At 37.6% G+C, this 20,981-nt stretch overlaps 1 protein-coding gene across 2 annotated transcripts; it reads right to left on the reverse strand.

Annotated features, from left to right (window-relative positions):
- Nucleotides 1-273: 273 nt before the first annotated feature.
- On the reverse strand, nucleotides 274-20,383 carry MTR4 (RNA helicase, ATP-dependent, SK12/DOB1 protein). Of its 2 annotated transcripts, none has more exons than XM_089161138.1 (14): nucleotides 19,839-20,383; nucleotides 16,124-16,324; nucleotides 15,815-16,033; nucleotides 14,999-15,337; nucleotides 14,705-14,809; nucleotides 12,763-12,873; nucleotides 9,745-9,995; nucleotides 6,887-7,010; nucleotides 6,504-6,780; nucleotides 6,263-6,408; nucleotides 4,999-5,148; nucleotides 4,400-4,632; nucleotides 3,137-3,401; nucleotides 274-1,090 (listed from the first exon to the last, which is right to left on the reverse strand). In XM_089161138.1, the coding sequence occupies exons 1-14, from the start codon at nucleotides 20,097-20,099 to the stop codon at nucleotides 812-814; spliced, it is 2,961 nt and encodes a 986-aa protein (XP_089017264.1). In that variant the 5' UTR covers nucleotides 20,100-20,383; the 3' UTR covers nucleotides 274-811. The 2 variants fall into 2 exon arrangements, with proteins under 2 accessions (XP_089017264.1, XP_089017263.1); XM_089161137.1 differs by having other exon boundaries at nucleotides 276-1,090; nucleotides 6,263-6,417; nucleotides 19,839-20,382.
- Nucleotides 20,384-20,981: the final 598 nt, after the last annotated feature.

Raw genomic sequence — 20,981 nt, forward strand, 5'->3', positions numbered from 1 at the left:
TGCAAAATTTTCCAATTTTTCCCTACTGTTGTAGTGGTCATGGATTGACTTCTCCATCCGATGCATAGCATTTAATATCATGTGGATTAGTTTCACTATCCAGTTAATCAATTTATTCCAGTCTTTCTCCATCTCTTTTCTCACAATAGCAATAAACAAGTATTTCATAAAAGATAGCAAAAGGACCTGGTTCCACATTAAAACCATATAGGACTTCTGGCCTCAATGCCTTGGGAAAAGCCCAAAATGGATTGGTTCATCCCAATCAGACCCAGGCTTGGTTATTTGAATCCACAGTAAAATCCACGTAAGATTTGACTCCTCTAAATTCCGAAGCATTTAGCGTCTGGAAATAAACCCAAGTACAAATCATTGTCTTCTCCGTTTGACAATGAAATGAGGTTAGAAACTTAGAACTACATTCAACAGCACAAATTTGCTGATTTTCATTGCCATGTCCACAGCATCCACAAGGGTCAGAATCATTAATTAATAATTCAGTTAGAAGTTAACTAGGCATTACAAAATGAATTAATCAATAGAAAATTCGTTTATGTGGGCCAAATAAACTACTACGGAACTGACATCTTCAATTGATGAACACCTTGCTTTCCATGTCTCTTACCCTAAACATATTTGCTTGAGTTGTAGAAATGGCATCTTATGTTACAGAAATCAACATCTTCTCCATGTTTGCTCCCAAAGCATAACTTACCAAAACTTGAAGATACAGATTGAGCATATCAGAGTGGACAGCGATCAAGAACATTTCTCTCTTTCAATTAAATTCACTTCAAGCTTTCATTCACATCTACAAATACAGAGATGCTGCAAATACAATGTCCCTCTTAATCTTTGAGACAGCTTCTTCAAATTTTAATTCAAGCTCAGTTTCTCCAATGGATTTTGCAGCTTGTATGAGCTGCTGCAGGATTTCCTCCAACCTCCTGATGGCCCTGATCAGGCTACCCTCAAAAACCTGAGAAATTTCCATAATCTCGTAGAACTTGGAACCTTTTGCCCAAGCATAAACAGCCTCCATAATGTCGGGCCGGAAAGAATTTACAAAATTCTCGACATCAATTTGGACCTGTGGGATAAAACAATGCTTGTTATTGTATTCTTGAAGTAGGAGAGAATAAATAAACTAAAAACGCCACAAATTATGCTAACCAATATCAAAGAGTTCTCATTATTAGACCTGCAATCTTCAGTTCGACAGTAGTTGCAAAATATGTTCATCAAACATCAAAACATACCAGATATCAGGGGGCAAATATGCAGATATGAATCACCTACCTTGGAATGTCTCCCATATGAACTCCTAGATCAACCTCAATAATAAGTTTAATAACAAGCTACAACTTCAACTTATGCCACAGTTTATTAGTAATCAAAATCAGTAGCAGGATTTCTTCTCTTGTCTTGTGATGATTATAAACTCTGGCTGCCAAATATTAAGACAGGTTTGAGTGTGCGAGCCAGTAATGCAAACAAGGCACGGCGAGGCGAGGCGGAGGCAAGAGGCGAGAGCGACGAGGCGCCTCCGAGGCGCGAGGCGGGAGGCGTTAAGGAAATAGTGTACACTCATCACCAAATCTATCATATCTATATAATAAAAAACAAACGACACCCAAGTCACCAACAACACAACCACACAAAAGGCCAAATAAGAAGTCACAAGAAAAAAGGAAGAGAAGAAGGCGCCACGCGCGGGCGCGGGAAGGAGAGAAGAAGAGAGGAAGAGAGAAGAGAAGGGAAGAGGAGGAGAGGGAGACGAGTCAAGAACAATTTCAATTTATTGTTATTTTTATTAACAGACACAGAGGCAAACTATGCATATAGATTAAACAAAGATACCAACGAATAAAAGAAAGTAAAGGCATCTTTCCGCCAGCCAAAAGGCGCGCCGGGCACCCAAGGGCGGCACGAGGCGCGTTGCGGCCTTGACAACTTGATGCAAATAATGCCAAGGTCCACCCGTCCTAGGCCCCTGTTACAACAAAACAGGACGACCATTGTCCAAGGAAATTGGAGTTGGGATCAGCTACCCCAAGGGTAGCCAACCTCCCAAGATAAATGATACAAGAGGTAGGCCCCACATCTCCGGGCATGAGTCCCACACCTGACTACCTGAGATGTGTGGCCCACTCCCTGTGTGCCGTCTAATCGGGATGGTAGATCCAGATTCATATGATTTCAGTTCAAAGATCAGAATTATTTGACCTATATAATTGCCTTGGTAGACCGAGGGGCAAACCTAAAATAACCTTAAGAGAAGTAGTGAGACAGGATATGCATGGCTTATTAGGCCTTTCATCTAGTATGGCCTCAAATTGAGCTGATTGGAAGGCAAGAATTCAGGTAGCCGGCCCCACTTAGTTGGGACAAGGCTTGTTGTCGTTGTTGGATAATGCCTTGGTACAGTAGTACTATATTAAGAATAAAGAATGTTAAATGAGGATGGGGCAGGTATACAGGTGGTATTGGATAATCAACTAGCTTAGAATTGTGCACCTATGCGGAGTGCCAGTGTGGGTTGAGTGATTGTATTTTGTATATGTTTGCTCCAAAGCATTGACTGTTATCCCCTTAGTAACCATCAGCAAGGTGGTTTCAATTCCAAGAAATGTGTTCCTTAGACCTCAAATTTCTACACGGGACCCAGACAAAGTGACTACATGCCAATGCAAACATGTATCATAACATTCCTTGTGGGCAGGAATTCAAAATGCTGGCACTTCCATTGAATTCAGACCAACACAGAAGATTATGCAGTAAGAACCGGATTCTAGAGTCTTTTCCCCCAACGTAGCAAATTAACAACTCCCAACCTCCAAATTAGCATCGAATTGTAATATCATAACCAACCATGCCTGAAAAACTAGTCAACATGTTATAGCTTTTTAAGGAAATCAGAATCTGAACTAAGTCGACACCACAGTTTCAGTTTTCCAACCTCCTCAAAGGCAGTGAAAAATCAAAAAATAAGATTAAAGGCACAAACAGCTACTATGCTTGACTAGTTTGAGCTGAAGTAAACATGACTCCGTGGTTGGTTTTAAGTCGGCATATATTGGATGACTATTGATTAAAGAAATGTAATGAATTGAAACAAGGTGAGACCATTTGGTACCTTGCACTCAAGCTGAACCTTGGCAACCCTCCTTGCGGTCTCTTGTAACTGAGCAAAAAGCAAATCAAGTTCTTCCCGAGGTTTCTGGGCATCTTGAAGCTTCTCCCGCCACACAAGACAAGAGAGAAGAGAGACCATCTCTTCCACATTTATGTCTTTTAACACCCCATTGAACATGAGTTCTGTCAATGTGAGCTCATCTGCACTACTTATCTCGCAAGCAACTTTTCCCTTCAACTCCACAACATCATCAGTTGTAACATATCTGAAAATAATAAAATCCCAAACATTTAATGTGATGCTTACAATGAAAAAAAAATGATTATCCAAAGAGGGAAAAATACCTTGATTCCTCAATCTATAGAAAGCAAGCAAAGGAAAGTTTAAGCCATTCATAAATGATGGCTCTATTAAGACCAAAATTCAGGATGTTAAAGGGATGGTTAGCAGAGGAAAGGAACCTCTCTCCTCCCACTTCTCAAGTGTGGTGTGGCATTGCCCATCCAGACAGACTGCTAATCTAGAAAGAGACCTTTTGGATGACCAACATGCACAGTGCCATAATCAATGCTACTCCTTCAACACATGGACATTCAAATGTTTAACAGTATAATCGTATAAACCAGTTAGTTACGGCATTTAATCCCCTAAGTCCATTACACCCCCATGGTCCACTGGACGGTGCGCCATACACTTGGAAGGAAAAAAAACAAATCCCAAGTGTTTGGTTTGATGCGCCATATTGGTGCACTGCACTTAAGACAATAATTTTCCATTATAATTCCTACAAACGAATGGCAGAGAAGCATCCTGGTTCTAATTTACAAAAATAAAAATGACATTTACAAGTACAGACGTATATTAGCTATAGAGACATAAAGCTAACAACTCATACTATGAACTTATGCAAGAACGTCATTGAAACCCACGTGAGACAAGAAACAATTATTATGAAAAATTGGTTTGTACTCATGCCAGGAAGATCCACAATAGAAGCTATTCACCTACTTAGGACACATGGAAGATTCAGAGATCGTACAAAGGATCTCCATATGCTCTTTAGTGATCTCGAAAGAGCTTATGGCAAAGCTCGAGAGAAGTTATTTTTCTGTTGTTTACGACAAAGTTCCAGTGAAATCAAAAGGGGAAAATCAGCATTTTTTATGGTTGCTTAAAAAGATCATGATTTCTGGATTAAAAACTTGTGAGCAAAAACTCAGAGATGCATCAAATCTATATCCATTAAAATCTTAGCATTATTACCCAAGTCTTCGAAGGACTCGTTTTCGGGCCTTAAGTTCATCTTTAAAAGCCAAGACCGTGGACGAACGCATAGCTTTCCTAATTGACCGGATTTTGGCTGTTAGCTCCTGCTTCATGTGGAAGACTTTGAGCTTTTGCTCAATAAGTGGAGATTTAGCAACATCATGCTTTTCAAACAAGTGCTCCAAAGCCTCAATACGGCGCACTGCCTTTTTGTATAATTTACTTGGAACCTGAACAATATCAAATATACATAGAAATATAAGAACCACAAGCAAACAAGACGCAGCAGAGAAAAACATAAGATGCCCAAACAGTAGGTGCAGTAGATTATGGATAAAGGCCATCTGAAGAGAGGTGATACAAGGACATTTGTGAGCTTTAATGTGGTATGGTTCTGGGGATTGTCCTCTGTGGGACAGCAATCAAATGCAAAAATAAATAAATGATAATAGTGATGAAATATTCATTCCGCCTTCAATTGCTGAATGCTTTCCCCTTGGTTGTAAGTCTTACCTTCAGTGAATCAGTATTAAACACATGTTCTTTTTATATCATTGAAAAATAGCAAGAAGAATCAGAAATCCTATGAAACAAACCTTCATGTCTTCTTCAGGATCTAGGAAGGGCATTCCCTCTTTAGCAAATCTGGAAAGCACTTCTGATATCTTCTTCAGAGTATTTTCTCGAGCTTGCAATGGCAAAAGATCCTTTGGGATGATAAGGCGGATACTACTCAAACCATCAATCTGTTAATATGCATAATGGAGCAACTCAGTTTTTTATTTTCCATCTGCGCACGGAGAAAGGATCATACAAGAATAACAAAGTGACAAGAAGCATTCCATACATTCAGTCTAATTACAACAGACGAGAAGTTATCAATACTTGCATATTTTTTATAACGTCTTACATGTAGAAGGAATTTTCCAGGGATAATTACTGTTGGCCCTCTGTACAATAGTTTAATTACCAATTGAACCCTACTCTTATGAAAATTACTAATGCTGATTTTGCCCTCCATTAGAATTACTGATGCTCCATTGCACTACAGCATAAGTACTACCTTATCCGCTGTACTTTTTTAAATTACTGACCCAACCTTAGACTTCGCCTCAAATTGCTGATGATCCCTGCCATTAAGCTTAGTTAATTGATGACGCTACATTTTTGTATTCTTCAAAAACTCTAAAATAACCCTAAGATTTGTTATTACTTATTTTCCCTTTAAATCGTTTCATCAAGATCCAACTCTTTTGACATCCAAAAATGACTAGAATATAAGGGCAAAATTGGTACTCCATATTGTTTTTCAAAATGAATGCAATATTGTCTTTTGGCTTCTTAATTCTAGTGAAGGAAAAAATGGGCATTGCACAGCCAACCTTAACAGTTTTTAAACCCGTTAGAAGTGAGGGGGGAAACAGGAATTTTATAAGAAGCAGGGTTTGATTAGCAGTTAAGCTATAGTACAAGGAGGCATCAGTAATTACCCCTAAACAATAACAAACCTCAGGGTCATTTTGGAGCTTAAAGGTAGGGGGCATTAGTAATTTCAGGTAAAGTCTAATGTTTAATTAGTAATTTCAAGAAGTACAGAGGATAAGGTAGTAATTAAGATAAACTACGAGCCGGGGGGATCAGTTATTATTCCAATTTTCCAACATCAAGATTTTTTTTTTGGGGTCAAGACATCATGATATTTTTTTATAGATAGAACATTTAGGTTCCCCAAATATTCGTGACTCTAACACTCATATTTGAGTTTCCTTTTCATCAAATTAAATTAGGAAGGCTACAGCCTTACTTCACTAGGAAAAATAAAGAACAGTATTTGAATGGGAATAAGGAAAAAGGAAGTACCTGAGCAAGAGGTATGGAAATGACAATCGGCTCCCCAGAATCCTTCAACGGGACAATCTTGATAGACTTTTTTGATACTCCCTCTTTATTCACCACGCACCTAGCAAGAACGTCCACTTTGTAATTTGCATCCTCAGGCTTTCCATCTGCGTCATCTGGAACAGTTAAAATATAGACACATTAAAACAGATCCCAGACCCAGTAAACCTTGTAGAACTAGAAACTATTTTAGGCTCCCCACCTTCAGCAATGTCCTTTACCCGTTCAAAATTGATTATCACTCCCCAAGTAACCTGCTCCTCAGTGGAGACAGTTTTTTCATCACTAATTGAGCAATTGATGCGCACAAGTCTTCCTGGCTGTAGAAAGGGTAAACAGTACCTAGGTGAGCACACAATATCACGTACATCTTTCTTCAAACTTTTGTGCTGCTGTAAGAGATTGTAGTAATCCTTCAAACTCTCCTCTTCCTCAATTTCAATTGAATCTCTCTCCATTTCAAGGTTCTTTGCTTGTTTCTGCATATGAAATATTAATCAGCAACCAACGTAATGAAGGGAAGACTTCCAGCTCCGATATCCAAATTAAAAGTATATACACTAGCTTTGGAAAATAAGAACTGACCTCAAGATCAGGAATAGCACGGTCAGATTGAAACTGATAGAACGAATTCCTGAGCAGATTTTCTGGATCACCATCCTCACATCGCATTTGATTCAAAAGCATGTTGTAGCTTAAATGGAAGGCACTATAAGGGTGGGAAAAAATAAAAAGGGAAAAAAACTTAGAAACCAAAAATAATAATAATAAGATGTAATCCCAAAGTAATAATAATGACTTATAGATCATATTGTCATGCAACGCCTGCAAGAAAGTACTTAGCTGTATAGCCTGTATTCCATTTTAATGAAATTCACTACACAGTCCTCATTTTAAGGGTCACCCAGTTAAAAGATCACTGGTTTCAAAAACTAAAAGCATTGATGATACGTATTCCACTGGCCAAAAATCCAAGGGAAAGATACTTCTCAAACCCAAAATGTAAAGTTGAGGTGGTGAAAAAGAACATAGATAAGCATCATCACAGTTATTCCTAACATTGTCTGTTTCAGGTGAATTCCTTCCTAACATTGTACCTAGTGAAGTTTAACCATTCAAAACTATCCACATGTTGCAATGGATCCATGTGATAAGAGAACCCAGCATTACATCATACCAGTGGTTTCAGCTAAAATCAGGAAAGTGAACCTCAAAGCATGAATAAGTAACAAGCCGTCCACTCCCCCCCCCCAAAATAAAAAGAAACAAAAAGAAAAAAGAATACGGAAAAGGAAAAATGTCACGATAGGAAATGAACACAAAATACAAAATGGATTTCATATGTTTTTGGAAACATTAGTATCAACTTCAACCCACATTCTCTACTCATATGGAGCTGCATTTTACCATCTCATGCATGTAAACTCCTCTACCAGATGGTGACCCACCAATGTGCTGCCACTTGGCAGGTGATGAATCATTGACATCAATTATGCCATCGGAACAATTAGATTACCAATCTACGTCTCATGCGACCCTTTGCAGCCTAATTCATGCAAGACCCAACCTCGAACCAGGGAAAATCATCAGGAGATTGATTGCAACCACAATCAACATAATAAGGACGAATGAAATAAATAACTAAACTTTTCAGGAAGATGAAGGAGCAATGGGGATATAACAGGCCACCCTCAGCCTTCAGACCCTCAATTCACAGTTATCTCAGCTGTTGAAAAATAAGTCTTTCTCAAACCAAGAACTTGCAAACAAGCATAAGAAATTACATTAATGAAGTCATGGTTTTAGTACAAATGATGGGACCTATTTACGGCACTTTATTTCTGATAAGTTAAATTTGTATCAGAGAAGAAGAATGTACTTAACAGTCAGTCTTCAAGAACAACCTAAAAGATGGGATGAAGACTCATTTGACCTATTTACAGCCCTTTATTTCCGATAAGTTAAATTTATATAAAAGAGAAGCTACCTAACGCATTGTTCAAGAACAACCTAAAAGATGGGATGAAGATCCCATTGAAGCTCCTAACCATTGTCCCAATTAGCTTGGCCTGAGCTTTACAAAATAAAATGTCCCAAAATAGAAACTAGGTCTTATTAAAAGGAAACAAACAACTAGAAAGGAACTAAAGAAAATAGAAGCTAGACCTGCTTTCTAAATCTAAAATTAGAACCTAGTGCTAACTTGCTAAAACTGAAAACAGGAACAAATCTAATAGCAGCTTCTAATCCAATGTTCCACCAACATCCAGCAGCTAATCTTCATACAAGCTGTCCACATCAACCCCAAAAATCACTGTTTAATTTAACAGTAACTAGGCTACTATTCATGTGAATAGTAAAATTGTCGTGATCTCTTCTCTTCTTCATGCTGGGGCTGCTTTATGAGATGTCCCCATCAAATCAACAAATAATTGCTACATCATCAGACCAGGATGCATCTTGCAACCTTGATGAGCTGGATTCGGGGCTCATTTCTGCACATGCATATGGACTAGTGATCTACATGACATCACTTACATAAATGCAGTGAAGAAGAAAAGGACCTACATGCATTCTTGGAGCAGGACAGGTACATCCTAGAAGATAGGTCAACATCAGTATTATTATTATCCAGAATAAACTGATGGAGCTTCCAAAGAGGCTTCCCAAGAATTATTTGGACTATAGATCCATTTCTTTCGAACAGATGTGAAACTAAATATTCTATCTATACTTATATTATCCAATGTCAATGATATTAAAGGATAGCATACCAAGTTTGACACTAACTATACTGGAACTTTCTTACCAACGGGTTTAAAAAATAGGACTATGATGGAATTTAGGATTGTTTTTAACAAAAAGATAGTTAAACATATATATTTCTGATTACTAGTAGACGTTACAGCAATCTGTAGAGAGAGCTTTTGAAGAGGTACATTACAGATCCATCATTTGGAAATGAGACTCACTTTTGAAGGGAGTAGGTGCAACCCTAATTAGCTAACTCTACAGTCAACTCTTAGTGATTATTAGTGCCCTAGACAACTCTCATGAGGTGAGAGAAGAAACAGGAAAGTCATGGAGATCAAAAGCATACTCACTAGACCAAAATTCAATTTAGAACAGCCACAGTACAGAAAATTTTACTAGCTTAAATAATTAGATGTATGATAATTGAAAAATGCTTGATTAATCAATCAGAAGATTCCACAAGCATCATGCAAAAAGCATTTCAAACTGATTATTTTTCATATTTTTTCAGGGGTCAACTCTAGTAGGTCCACCCAGGTTTATTGCCATTATTTACTAATGAGTCAGTATGAACTTCAAGAAGACAATGAAGAACTGCAGCAACCAATAAACCAGCAATGATTGTGTGGAGGGAAAAATAAAGATGCATAGATGGAGGATACACAAAACAATAGACACAATCATTCTACCTGTTCAAACAATCAGCACTTCCTTTCAGCATCACTTTAGCAGTAGATGGCTCCAGCTTCTCATCCACCATAAGGATGCATATCCCACGCTCATCAATACCTCGACGACCAGCGCGACCACTCATTTGTATGTACTCTCCACTGGATAACCATCTGAACTTATCCCCATCAAATTTGCGTACATTTGTAAACACAACAGTCTTTGCTGGCATATTCAAACCTATGCTGAAAGTCTCTGTGGCAAATAAGCACTAAAAGCAAAGGTTTTAATTGTAAGTGGAACTTCAAAAGACAATAGGTCCAGTTATGTACTTATGTATAACTCAAATTTTCAAAAAAAAATAAAATAATGCAGAAGTAGTGAAAATGCAAAGTATGGTTTACTTAACAAAATTAACAACAAAAGATAGATCATAAACAGATGGGAAGAAACAAATGTCATGTGACAAAAAAAAAATTTGAGAAAAAAAACTAAATCATGGCTTAGGATTGACCCTAAAAAAATCTTGACTAGGCCACATTCTAAGAGAAATGCAGAAGAGGAAAATTGAAGCTCATATATGACCAAAGCCCATAGTAAACTAAATGATTTGGCAGATGCTTTGGTCAAGCAGGAGGTGGTCACACTGAGAATATTAATCAGCACAGGATCCTCTATTTAATTATGAATTTTTATGAATTTTTATTGCGTCCAGTTTCCAATGGTCTTTTGACCTTCATAAGTCCCAGCTCTAAGGTCTTCTGTATTAGGAGTAAAGTCAATTATTAAAAAATTAAGGCTGAACGGACGATCCTTGTGGTGCAAATCCCCGCTGGGAGACTCACCCCACAATTAATTTGAAACACCAGTTTATAAATTGGGGGGGCAAAAAAAAAAAACAGAGCTTGTTAATCATTGTGAACCATGGATAATTTACAGCACTAATATAGTAATATTTACTATCAACTTATGATAAGAGTGCCATGAATCCTCCAACATTACAAGTAAAACCCCCTCATTTTGTTACGTTGGAGAAATTCCACCAAATTCTATACAACAAAAGGCAGACCAAAGCCTATTATCTGGGTACAACTAGTCAATAACCATGACATAATTCTATTGGACATTTTATGTAAGAATAAAGAGTGGAAGCATCAAATATTAAAGAACCACATGATGTGGGCATAAGCACACAAGTAGGTGCCTCACCACTGAAATTCACAGTAACATGTTTATATCCTCGTAAGTGCTCTTTACAGAAGAATATTATTAGCATCATTCATTTATTTAAGTCACAGTTTGAGAACTCAGTTTCAAAGCCACCTCTGTCACCACCAAAAAACCGAGGGGGTGCCAATTTCTTTTTGGAAGTTGAAACCAGGTTTTGGTGGGAAGCATACAGTCACAGCAAGATACTGAGGTCTCACTGAAATATCCAAGATATTAACTCGTATTCCATCTCATCTAGGAATTCAAAAAAACATGAAATATTACAGCAGCGAGATTGCGACAAATGAATATATTGTTAGACCAGTCCATCTATCATAGGGTATGGATGGATTTAAAGTTTGGATAGAATGATAAGTTTATTGTTCCTTCAAAAAGCAACATTACTACCTACTCTAATTTCATCTGAGGATAGGAACATTGAGGTGGTATCTCTTGCCAACAAAATATAATCTATAGAAAACAAAAATATTTTTTTCCAATTTTTATAAGATATCGTACGGTAAGTCACATGGACATGTGGGGAAATAATATTAAATCTTGTTGCTAATTTAATGAAAATTCAATAAAATGAATATAGATCCTCGTCAATCAGGCGGTGAACTTATGATAAATGAGATAAAAAAGAATGTGGATATAGAAGTATAAGCTTTAGGTCAACAGATATGTGTGTCTGCTCACAAATACACAATGAAACTTCAACTTATGAATTACTGAGCATGTATCCTATTTTTGGATTGACTTATACTGCAGCAGCAAATGTTAGTCTCAACAAAGCAAATTTCACCATCAGCAAAGCGCAGGTCAACAAGGGTACTACCATGAAGAGAGGCTATAATCTCAATCTTGAGAACGAAGCAATCCAATAAAGATATCTACCTAATGGTTAGTATATAATAGACTTCATCAATCACTAAGTAGTTAATATGCAGATTTATTTATTTTTATTTTTATCCTCTCACAAATAAAATAGGGTTGAAATGATAAGCTACAAGAAAGTCAATTGAAGCGGCATGACCGTACGACCCTATTCATTGGAGGCCTTTAAATGCCCCTACACGGCAAAGTGATTTAATCCAGATTGAAGGAACTAGAAGGGCTAGGGGCAAACCTAAAATAACCTAAGAAGTGGTGAGAAAGGATATGCATGGAGTAGGCATTGTATTTAGTATAGCCTCAAATGATTGAATGGAAGCCTTGGCTACATGGATCCAACCCCATTTAGTTGGGATAAGGCTTGTTGCTGCTGTTGTAATAAAATACAGCTGCTTAACTGGTGTGATTTCAGTTCACTGGGAAGTCCATAACTTGTACATGAGAGCATAGTGATTTACTCTCATTATCTTTTGAGGGGTTTTTGGGCCTTCAGCTTTTTGTAATGTCCTAATTTGGTGACAGCAGCTGATCTGTTGCACAGATGGCCTGGGGCTGTGGCCTGCCTCTTGTTGCTAATCTTTCTATGCTCTTCTTGAACCTTTTGGCCAATTCTGTCTCTTCAGTTAAAGGTTTCATTGCTCACTTCTAAAAACAGATATATCACAAGCTTGTGTTTCTGTGTGTATTTGCATGCATTTATTCACACATGCACTTACTCATGTCTCATCTTAATTGAGTAACCAATCCAACAAAACTCAACCATCCTAAAATAGGTTTTACGAGGGGAAAATCAATGCAACACCAACAAAGCATTGCCTAAGCGACCAAGGTGCCCTTTGCCCTCCAACAAAGGGCACCTGGGCACCTACGCAACACGTTCCAACTGCACATCCAATTTATTAGAAGCATGTAAATCTACAGGATTTGTTCCCAACCTTGATAAGTCCTTCTTGAAAGAGTATCTCGATCACTTCCTTCAAGATGGGAAGCAAGCCAGAGTGGTGCACGCCAATCCCACGCTTCAACAATGGTAACATATTTGAAACCTGTAATCCATCAAACAGTTCAAAAAGACCATTAATAAAGCAAAATATAAACAGTGCACATAGGTGTTTTCATCATGACTTCCAAAATGATGCAGAAGATCATAGTGCATATACACCTATTATTATCTTGAATTATTAATATGTACAAATACATACAAAATTGAGGCATCAGTGTCAACATAAGCACTACTCATTTTTTTTATGGATGAGAGAATAGAAAAGGGAGATGGCTTTTGATGAGAAAAATTAAATATTGTTGTAAATAGACTAAAGCTCCAAACATAAAGTCCAGAGGGCCATTCCTTTGAAAGACTTGAGCTCCAAACGTAAAGTCTTGGTTTGGGAGTGAGGAAGGGGGAGTCAGATGTTATCTATTAACTACATTTTGGTTAGAAGATTTCTAAAGGTTCCTTTTTCTTTTTGCCGAAGACATATTTAGGCTTACAATGACTTCCCCATATAGTAATATATATGACATCAACAGTTTCCGATGATATTTTAATGTCCTTCTTCCCTTTGGCTGTTCATGTGCAAGGGCCAGCTCTTGAACTGTTCACTGTCAGCAATTCATCATTTTTCGGAAAACAGTCCCCAAAAACAACCAAACCCCCCGGAAATACAGCCCCCCACCTAAAGGTGAATGTAACACAAAATGAAATGCTATTTCCCAAAAAAGTAAAAATATGGCATACCCAATAGAAACAATGCATGTCAAAATCCAAATCTATATTTTAGAATTAGTTGAGGAGGACCACAAACAGAGGAAACCACACCACAAACAAATCACCAGATGGAAGACAACAAATAGCAATAGATCTATTGATAAAAAATAAAACAACGAATAAGGGATTTAATTTCAACTAATAAAGATATTCTAATATAGTTCATAATACATATTCCTTATTGGGATTATTTAAGAAAAAAATCACATCTTCCTTATTGGTGGTTCTTTTTTAAAAAAAAATAAATTAATTTCCTATAAGGGTAGATTATAACGAAAAAACAAATAAAAAAGAAATGCGGGTTATTTTTGGGATTTAAAAAATATAGATGCACAGAACGAGGCAACGGTAGGGGCCATTAGTAATGTTGAAAGTAAAGGTTGGAATAGTAATTTTAAAAAGTACATGGGATAAAGTAGTAATAAAATCAAAGTACAAGGGGGCAACAGTAATTGTCCCTTTTTCTTTACTGTTATTTCCTCAGTATATGCTGTGGTTTGATGTTTCATCCAGGTTTGCAATTCTGTTTGCCAGCCAAGGTTCCCAGCTGAGACCTATGGGCAGAACAGAGCTGCCCTTTCCTTTCTTTTCATTTTTTCCTTTTTTTTTTGGGGTCTTCCCTGTTACTTCTGCCTCCTTTACTTTTGTTTCTTCTATTCTTTATATGCTTTGCTCCCTTTGGTGTACTTCTCATGCCACCTTCTTCAGACAATAAACCCTTTTTCATTCCCCAAATAAGTAAATAATTCTAAAAGAACATAACAATATGAATGTACTTAGTGATAATGTGAAAAGGCGGGTTATGGTAATCTATCTGAATCCAGTGTCACACAAAAAGTAGGAATTCAATAGCATTTAGTCCTTGCCTCCTTGGAGCACCCATCGCACGAGGATCCTGCCATTGCAGCCTCGCAACTGCGGGTCTGGGGATGGTCATTAATGTATGCATCCTTAACACCCACTTCATGGAGAGGCTGTTTCCTAACTCAAACCCATGATCGCCAGGTCAGAAGGAAGCAACCTTACCACTACATCAAGGCCCACCCTCTTAAGAGCTCAGTAACTTTCAAACTATATGATACAAAGAAGAGAAGGGAATATCATCTTGCCTGGGGCAGCTTCTTGTCATCATCTGAAAGCATGTCCATAGCACTCCAAAATATTTTTTCTATGTTCTCTTTTTCATCGTCTGCATTCAGATCCATTTTTGCCATCTATACAACAAAGGAAAAAGATCAATGCCAACAACCAGAAAATTGCATATAGTGGCACAACTAATATGAAACAACAACAAATATCTAAAACACCATAATTGATACAATGGAGATTTTAGGTTGCAACTTGCAACTAAACTCCTTTTCTTGCCACATTACATAAAAACAAATATTAAAAAACAAAATTACCTGCATTGCTAGAAATTCACATTCCCTTTTGCTAAAACTAAAGAGAATCACTGGATCATACTGGCGTTGAATTATCATTTTCACCAACTTGAAGATGTCACTTTCTTCGCCAGCTCGACCTGTCAATAAGCTCTTATGCCACTTCCCATTCTCCCTTTTCTTGTCCCCTTCAGCAGTGGAAGCAAGTGCATTAAGAGCCTTCTGAAAGCTATCCTCCCGGAATTTTCCCTTTTCATCCACCACCAAGTATAGTCCACCACCTCCAGCAGGAAAAATGTAATGCTGAAGTGGCGTCGGGCGGTAATCTGTATAAACAATATGACATGGTTGTTGGTGGACCTGCATTCTGGGTCACAGTATTAATACCACTACTTTAAGTAAACATACTAGACAATTAAGCATAGAATAAGCATAAATATATGCTTTATTTGGAGATATATATATATATTTCATACTGACACACAGTGCTGAGGGCAAATTAGTAGCTTATAGGTTCAGAACACAAGTGAACAAAAATACCTCAAAAAAAAAAAATCATCAATTATATAATAAGGAAACTTGGCAATATAGTGGTAATAAGAACCCAGAAGGGGTCTACATGACACATGCTATCAATTCAGCAATTTTTTAACATCCATGAAACCAGAAAATCCCCTATCATTGATTGTTCAATGAATCATCCTCAATCCCTTATACAGTTGATCAGTGAATTATAGTGCTTTACCCTCTATCAACTTCTTGTTAATTATCAATAAGAATAAAGACATTACCCAGACAGAAATGAGAAAGCAATAGAATCAGACAGTTTGGGATCACCTTAGCCACCCAGTCTGCAAACTCCTTAGCATTTGGCACAGTTGCTGAAAGGAATACAAAATGGGAATTCCTCGGGGCCATAACAATACTCTCCTCCCATACCACTCCTCTCTCTCTGTCACGCATGTAATGCACCTCATCAAAGATGATCCAAGCAACCTCCCGCATAATCTCCGATCCTTTATATTGCATACTCCGCCAAATCTCTGTGGTCATGACCTAAATTTCAATAGATAATCACAAAATCAGTCAAACTCACGAATTATTACATAGTGAGTTTCTGCCATATTCTAAACTCATTGCACTAACCAAGCAAGAAGCATTGGGCTCAATGGTTACATCCCCAGTCATCAAGCCAACATCTGCGAACTCTTCTTTGAATTCCCTGTATTTTTGGTTGCTGAGAGCCTTGATTGGTGAGGTGTAGATAACCCGTTGCTTGTCGCGCAAAGACATAGCAATGGCATATAAAGCAATAACAGTTTTTCCTGCTGATGTGTGTGCAGACACCTAAAAATAAAAAGATGAAAATTTCAAGTCTATCTAAGGTCACAAGCATATATAGTCAGGATACCTGAATAGAATTTGTTATTTGCTTTTAAGAACCACTAACAATCAAAAGGATGCTCTAAACAATGCACAGATTTCAAAGTTGAAAGCAAGCAACAATAACAAGTCCAAGTAATATGCCGAACCATGTAAGCATGTAAATGGGATAACAAACAAAGCTTGCTATATCTTATATGCTATAAAAATGAAAAAGCAGTGGGAGAATAATTAAAAGTTAAAACATAAAAGGGAACCAAAAACTGTCATAATTACAGCCAATGGTGGGTTAGTTGAGCAGTTAAAAGCCCAAACTCCCATGAGGAGGTCTTGGGTTCACACCCATCCGGCGGCACCTATAATAGTAATATCCCCCCCCCCCACTAATATAAACTCACCGGCTACCAAAAAAAAAAAAAACTGTCATAATTACTTGGAAGAACAATACGAAGTCGTAGCCACCAGGATGAAACATTTCACATTCTGGGTGAAGAAGCTTTGTTGTAATCACCAGAACAGAACATTACATGTTCAAGCTGAAAAAGCTTTCTTCTTTTTCCCTAACCAAGACCCCACTATATGTGGTTAATTTTCCCAACTCTCCTGACCTAATGGTGGAGATAACCTTGTTGGATTGTAAACAGGTTCGTCTTAACCTCTACACATGTTTAAAGATGCTTGTACCTATTTCTCTCTCCAATCCATTAATTAGTGCCTTGTGACACTCAAATAGTCTGGTTATGTAAACAAAGGCCCTCCCCCTGGCCGAAACCATGGTTTGGACCCCAAGTCCCAACTCCCAACCAAAATGATGCACCTAGGGCTCGCTGAACCCCTGTAGGGGCAATTTGGTAATTTCTAAGACCTAATCAGCTGCTGATTTTAGTTTCAGAATTGTGAGTCCAATCATGCCTTGAAGGTCTTTATTTTTAAGTAGGACTATTTATGGATAATTAGGTATTTTATCTCAAGTCAAGTTCTTTTAGGGATTTTTCTTTTAAGTAGGATTATTTATGGATAATTAGGTCTTTTATCTTAAGTCAAATTCTTTTATTTTATGTGACTGTTACTTGATTGTAAAATGTAAAAGGTGGCCAACTAATGAAGGAAACCCTAGTCGAGTTAGTTTCTAAAGTCCTAGTTGAATCTAAGTCAATTTCATACTTAAGAGTTCAATTCTTTCTTTCTTGATGTAAAGCTATAAATATGTCATTCTTTTCACTGTAAAGACAATTTACACTAAAAATTGAAGACCTCTTGTGGGAAAATGGGTTGTGGCCTTCTTGAGAGGGCCACGGCAAACTTCCAATTCTTGCCTTCAATTGCAGCAACATTCTTCAAGAACCATCAGCCTCCTCCATCTCCAGCAGCATCTTCAAGTAAGCACACACACTCAGCCCCCTTCTCCTTCAACCCACACCCATCACAGCCCTCGACCTCCCCTTCCCTTTCTTGTGCATCCTAGGAATCCCCACCACCCTCCCTTCACAACCCCTCAAAACCCCTACCCCACATGCAATCCCTCTGGACCCCTTCCCCACCTTCCCAACACCCTGCAGCACCCCCACCCCTCTCTTTCTCTCAGCTCCCTCTCTTCCCCTTTTCTGATTTGCAGCAATCTGAAAAACAGAAAAGAAAGAAGAAAAAAGGTGGAAAAAAAGAAGAAAGATTAGAAAAGATTGCCCAAGATATTTCAAAACCTACACAAGACCCTAAAACTCTCTTTATCAATTGTCACATCCAAGGATCATCGCCATAAACTTCCCTAGCCATCCCCAGCTAATTTGAATTTATCCTTTTCATCCCTATCCTTTTGAAATAACTCTAACCTCACCATATTGGTCCCAAAATCATCCCATGGAAATTTAATAGAACCCTAACTTTTCCTTAGTAACCCACATCCCTTTCTACAATTATTCCTTTTACCTTAAAAACCCATAGAATTTTGGTGATTAGTTGCTGGAAGATTATGGGCTAACCCTAAACTTTAGGGATGTTTCAAAGAATCCTAACCATAGAGTGGGTTACATCCTCTGGGCATGAAAAGCATGAGTTTAAAGACCATTCTCTGAAGATTGGGAGACTCCAGAAAAAATCACTCAATAATTCTATTCAATGTATATCATCCATCAAGCAGATGAGTTAGGGCAGGCCAATTATAATTCCATGGGAAAGTCAAATTTTTAATACAATCATCGGCCAGTTCCATCACCCTACTTAATATCTGAAATTCCCCATAATGGTAGTTCCTAGCCCATTTACCAATTCTAACACCAATATGACATTAAAAATAAAACCCTAAACAAGTATGAACTATCACTAAGTTTATGATATGCCATCATTTCAGAAGCAATACTAGCTTTGACCTATATTACGCAATGCATTGGTACTTCTCATTAAATTAAGTAACTACCATATGTGAAACTGCTGCTGAGGGTCTTTCCAAATGCTAATCATGTCATGTGGATTAAGTAAATGATTTCATGATTACAAGATGTCAATTAGCACGGAAGACGGATGCTTTCTCTCCCTTCACTTAAATTTTAACATGTACCTGTTTATTGAGGTTGGAAGCTGATCCATTTTTCATGTGCCTTGTGTTTGTAAAGATAATTCATCGATATCATACAAAAACAAAAGGTAGAAGTCACGATTTTACATCATGAAATCTCTGTTCTGAATTTTGAAAGTATAACCACTAATCTGAGTATAAACAATTTCTTTTTAGAGTGAATCAGTGCCACTTATAGAGATCGTGATGCAGGTTAGTCATTTAACTTGGGCTAGAATTGGCAATTCATAATGAGCATAAAATATAAGTAGAAATTGGGAAAAGGGGAATTTCTTCACTGGTCTACTTATAGTCTCACTTTGAATCAATTCTTTCAGTATTTTGGTTTCTAGACAGTTATGTTAGCCTATTACTTTTTAGAGTCTAATCTGTTTTAAAGTATCTGATTGAAGCATATAAGTTGTTACAGCCTTCTACTGTTCTACACGAAATTATTAATGAGATTCGGGAGGGGGTAAAACATAGCCCTGTGCTTTGCTCTGTGATGAAGATGAGAGGCCGTGGTTGAGTCTCAGAGAGACTACAGTACCCTCTCCTCTTCCCTTCCTGGATTTCTAGTTTTTTGTTCTACTGTCAGCAAAATTCTCGTAAACCTAAGAAACGAACGACTATTTCTAGACCTGAAATTGTATCACTGGTCTATAATTAATCCTCTATAAGGATTATAGATGTATGTATACTTGCTACATGAGTTCTGGTTCAAACATATGTGAACTGTTAAACCCATTCCGCAATATATGTGTAGTTATAAGCTAAATCCCTGCTGATGAATTACTGTAACTACTGAAGTGAAGGTGTGAGCCAAACGAGTTAGCCCTATGTTATTTCATTGGAACTTATAAATAAATAAATAAAATAGAAAAAGATGTTTACACCTAACGAAGCAAGCATAAAGACTAATCTTACCATGACGGATTCGCCATTATCAAGGCACTTAATTGCTTCAGACTGAAAGGGGTCAAGCTTGAAGGGGAATTCCTTTGCAGCTTTTAATTCTTCTCGAGTAGTCAAACTTGAAGACGGGACAAAACCCTCGGGGTATGACACATCGTGCACACAGGCTACCGCCTCATCTAAACTGATTATACCGTTCTCCTTCTGTTGCTTCGGCGGAGGCATGGACTCCACATGATCTCCTTCTAACGTTTTCCTCTTCAGAGAGGCCATGAGATATCAAACTGTAAAGCAAAAAACAGGGAGTTCTAACACTAACTGGGCTCGAATAACTTCAAAATGCCTCTTAAACTTTTATGAAAATGTCAAGAAGATTGCAGACGGGAACCCACTCCAACCGGAGGCTCAGATATTTCGCTTCACAGACGAACTGAAAAACGAAATCTGTATTATGTGTGGCTTACTGCAGCTAAAAAGAATCGCAGAAACCCAATGAATTTGGGCCTTTGGGGTGGCGCAAGCAAACTCATGTAAATAAAATTGGAGGGAAGCTAATAAACCTAACCACGATACTCGCTGACGTTTTGTTTTACAAAAATGTCCTTGGTTTGGGAATCGGTACTTAGGGTTTTATTAATCGGATTTGGATCTCCCGATCCTTTGTGAAAACCGGGAGTTACAAGAAGAAATTGCAATGGCACCCCAAAATGGAGGCCCTTAAAGCACGCACTTCATTTTATGTTTAAAAGACACTGATACCTCAATTCAATAAACACACCAGTCCATTTTAACAGTAGAACTGTTAATCCACTGTTAATTTTTTTTAATTCAAAAAATAACCTTACTCAAATCTGACAGAAAGAAAACAAAAAAAAAAAAATCCATGAGATAACCTTCGTGTATTCGTAAGCGGAAGAACCTATTCGAAATTATGGCTTCGCCATTCTTCACTTATTCAACCAATCGGTTTTATTCAGATCTTGTTTTAATGTGATGGCAAATCAATTTTTTGGGAAATCAATACAAAGTTGGGCGATCGTCTTAACTTATTATCACTTTAAAAATAGCATCTTCAGATTTTACCTTATTGAATTTGCTTATTGTAGAACCTCCTTAGTTATTCCGTTGCTTTATTGAATTCAAATCATTGTAGTC

The sequence above is a fragment of the Hakea prostrata genome, chromosome 7 (genome assembly GCF_041222555.1).
Source record: "Hakea prostrata isolate BN-2017 chromosome 7, UWA_Hpros_2, whole genome shotgun sequence".
Classification (NCBI taxonomy): Eukaryota; Viridiplantae; Streptophyta; class Magnoliopsida; order Proteales; family Proteaceae; genus Hakea; species Hakea prostrata.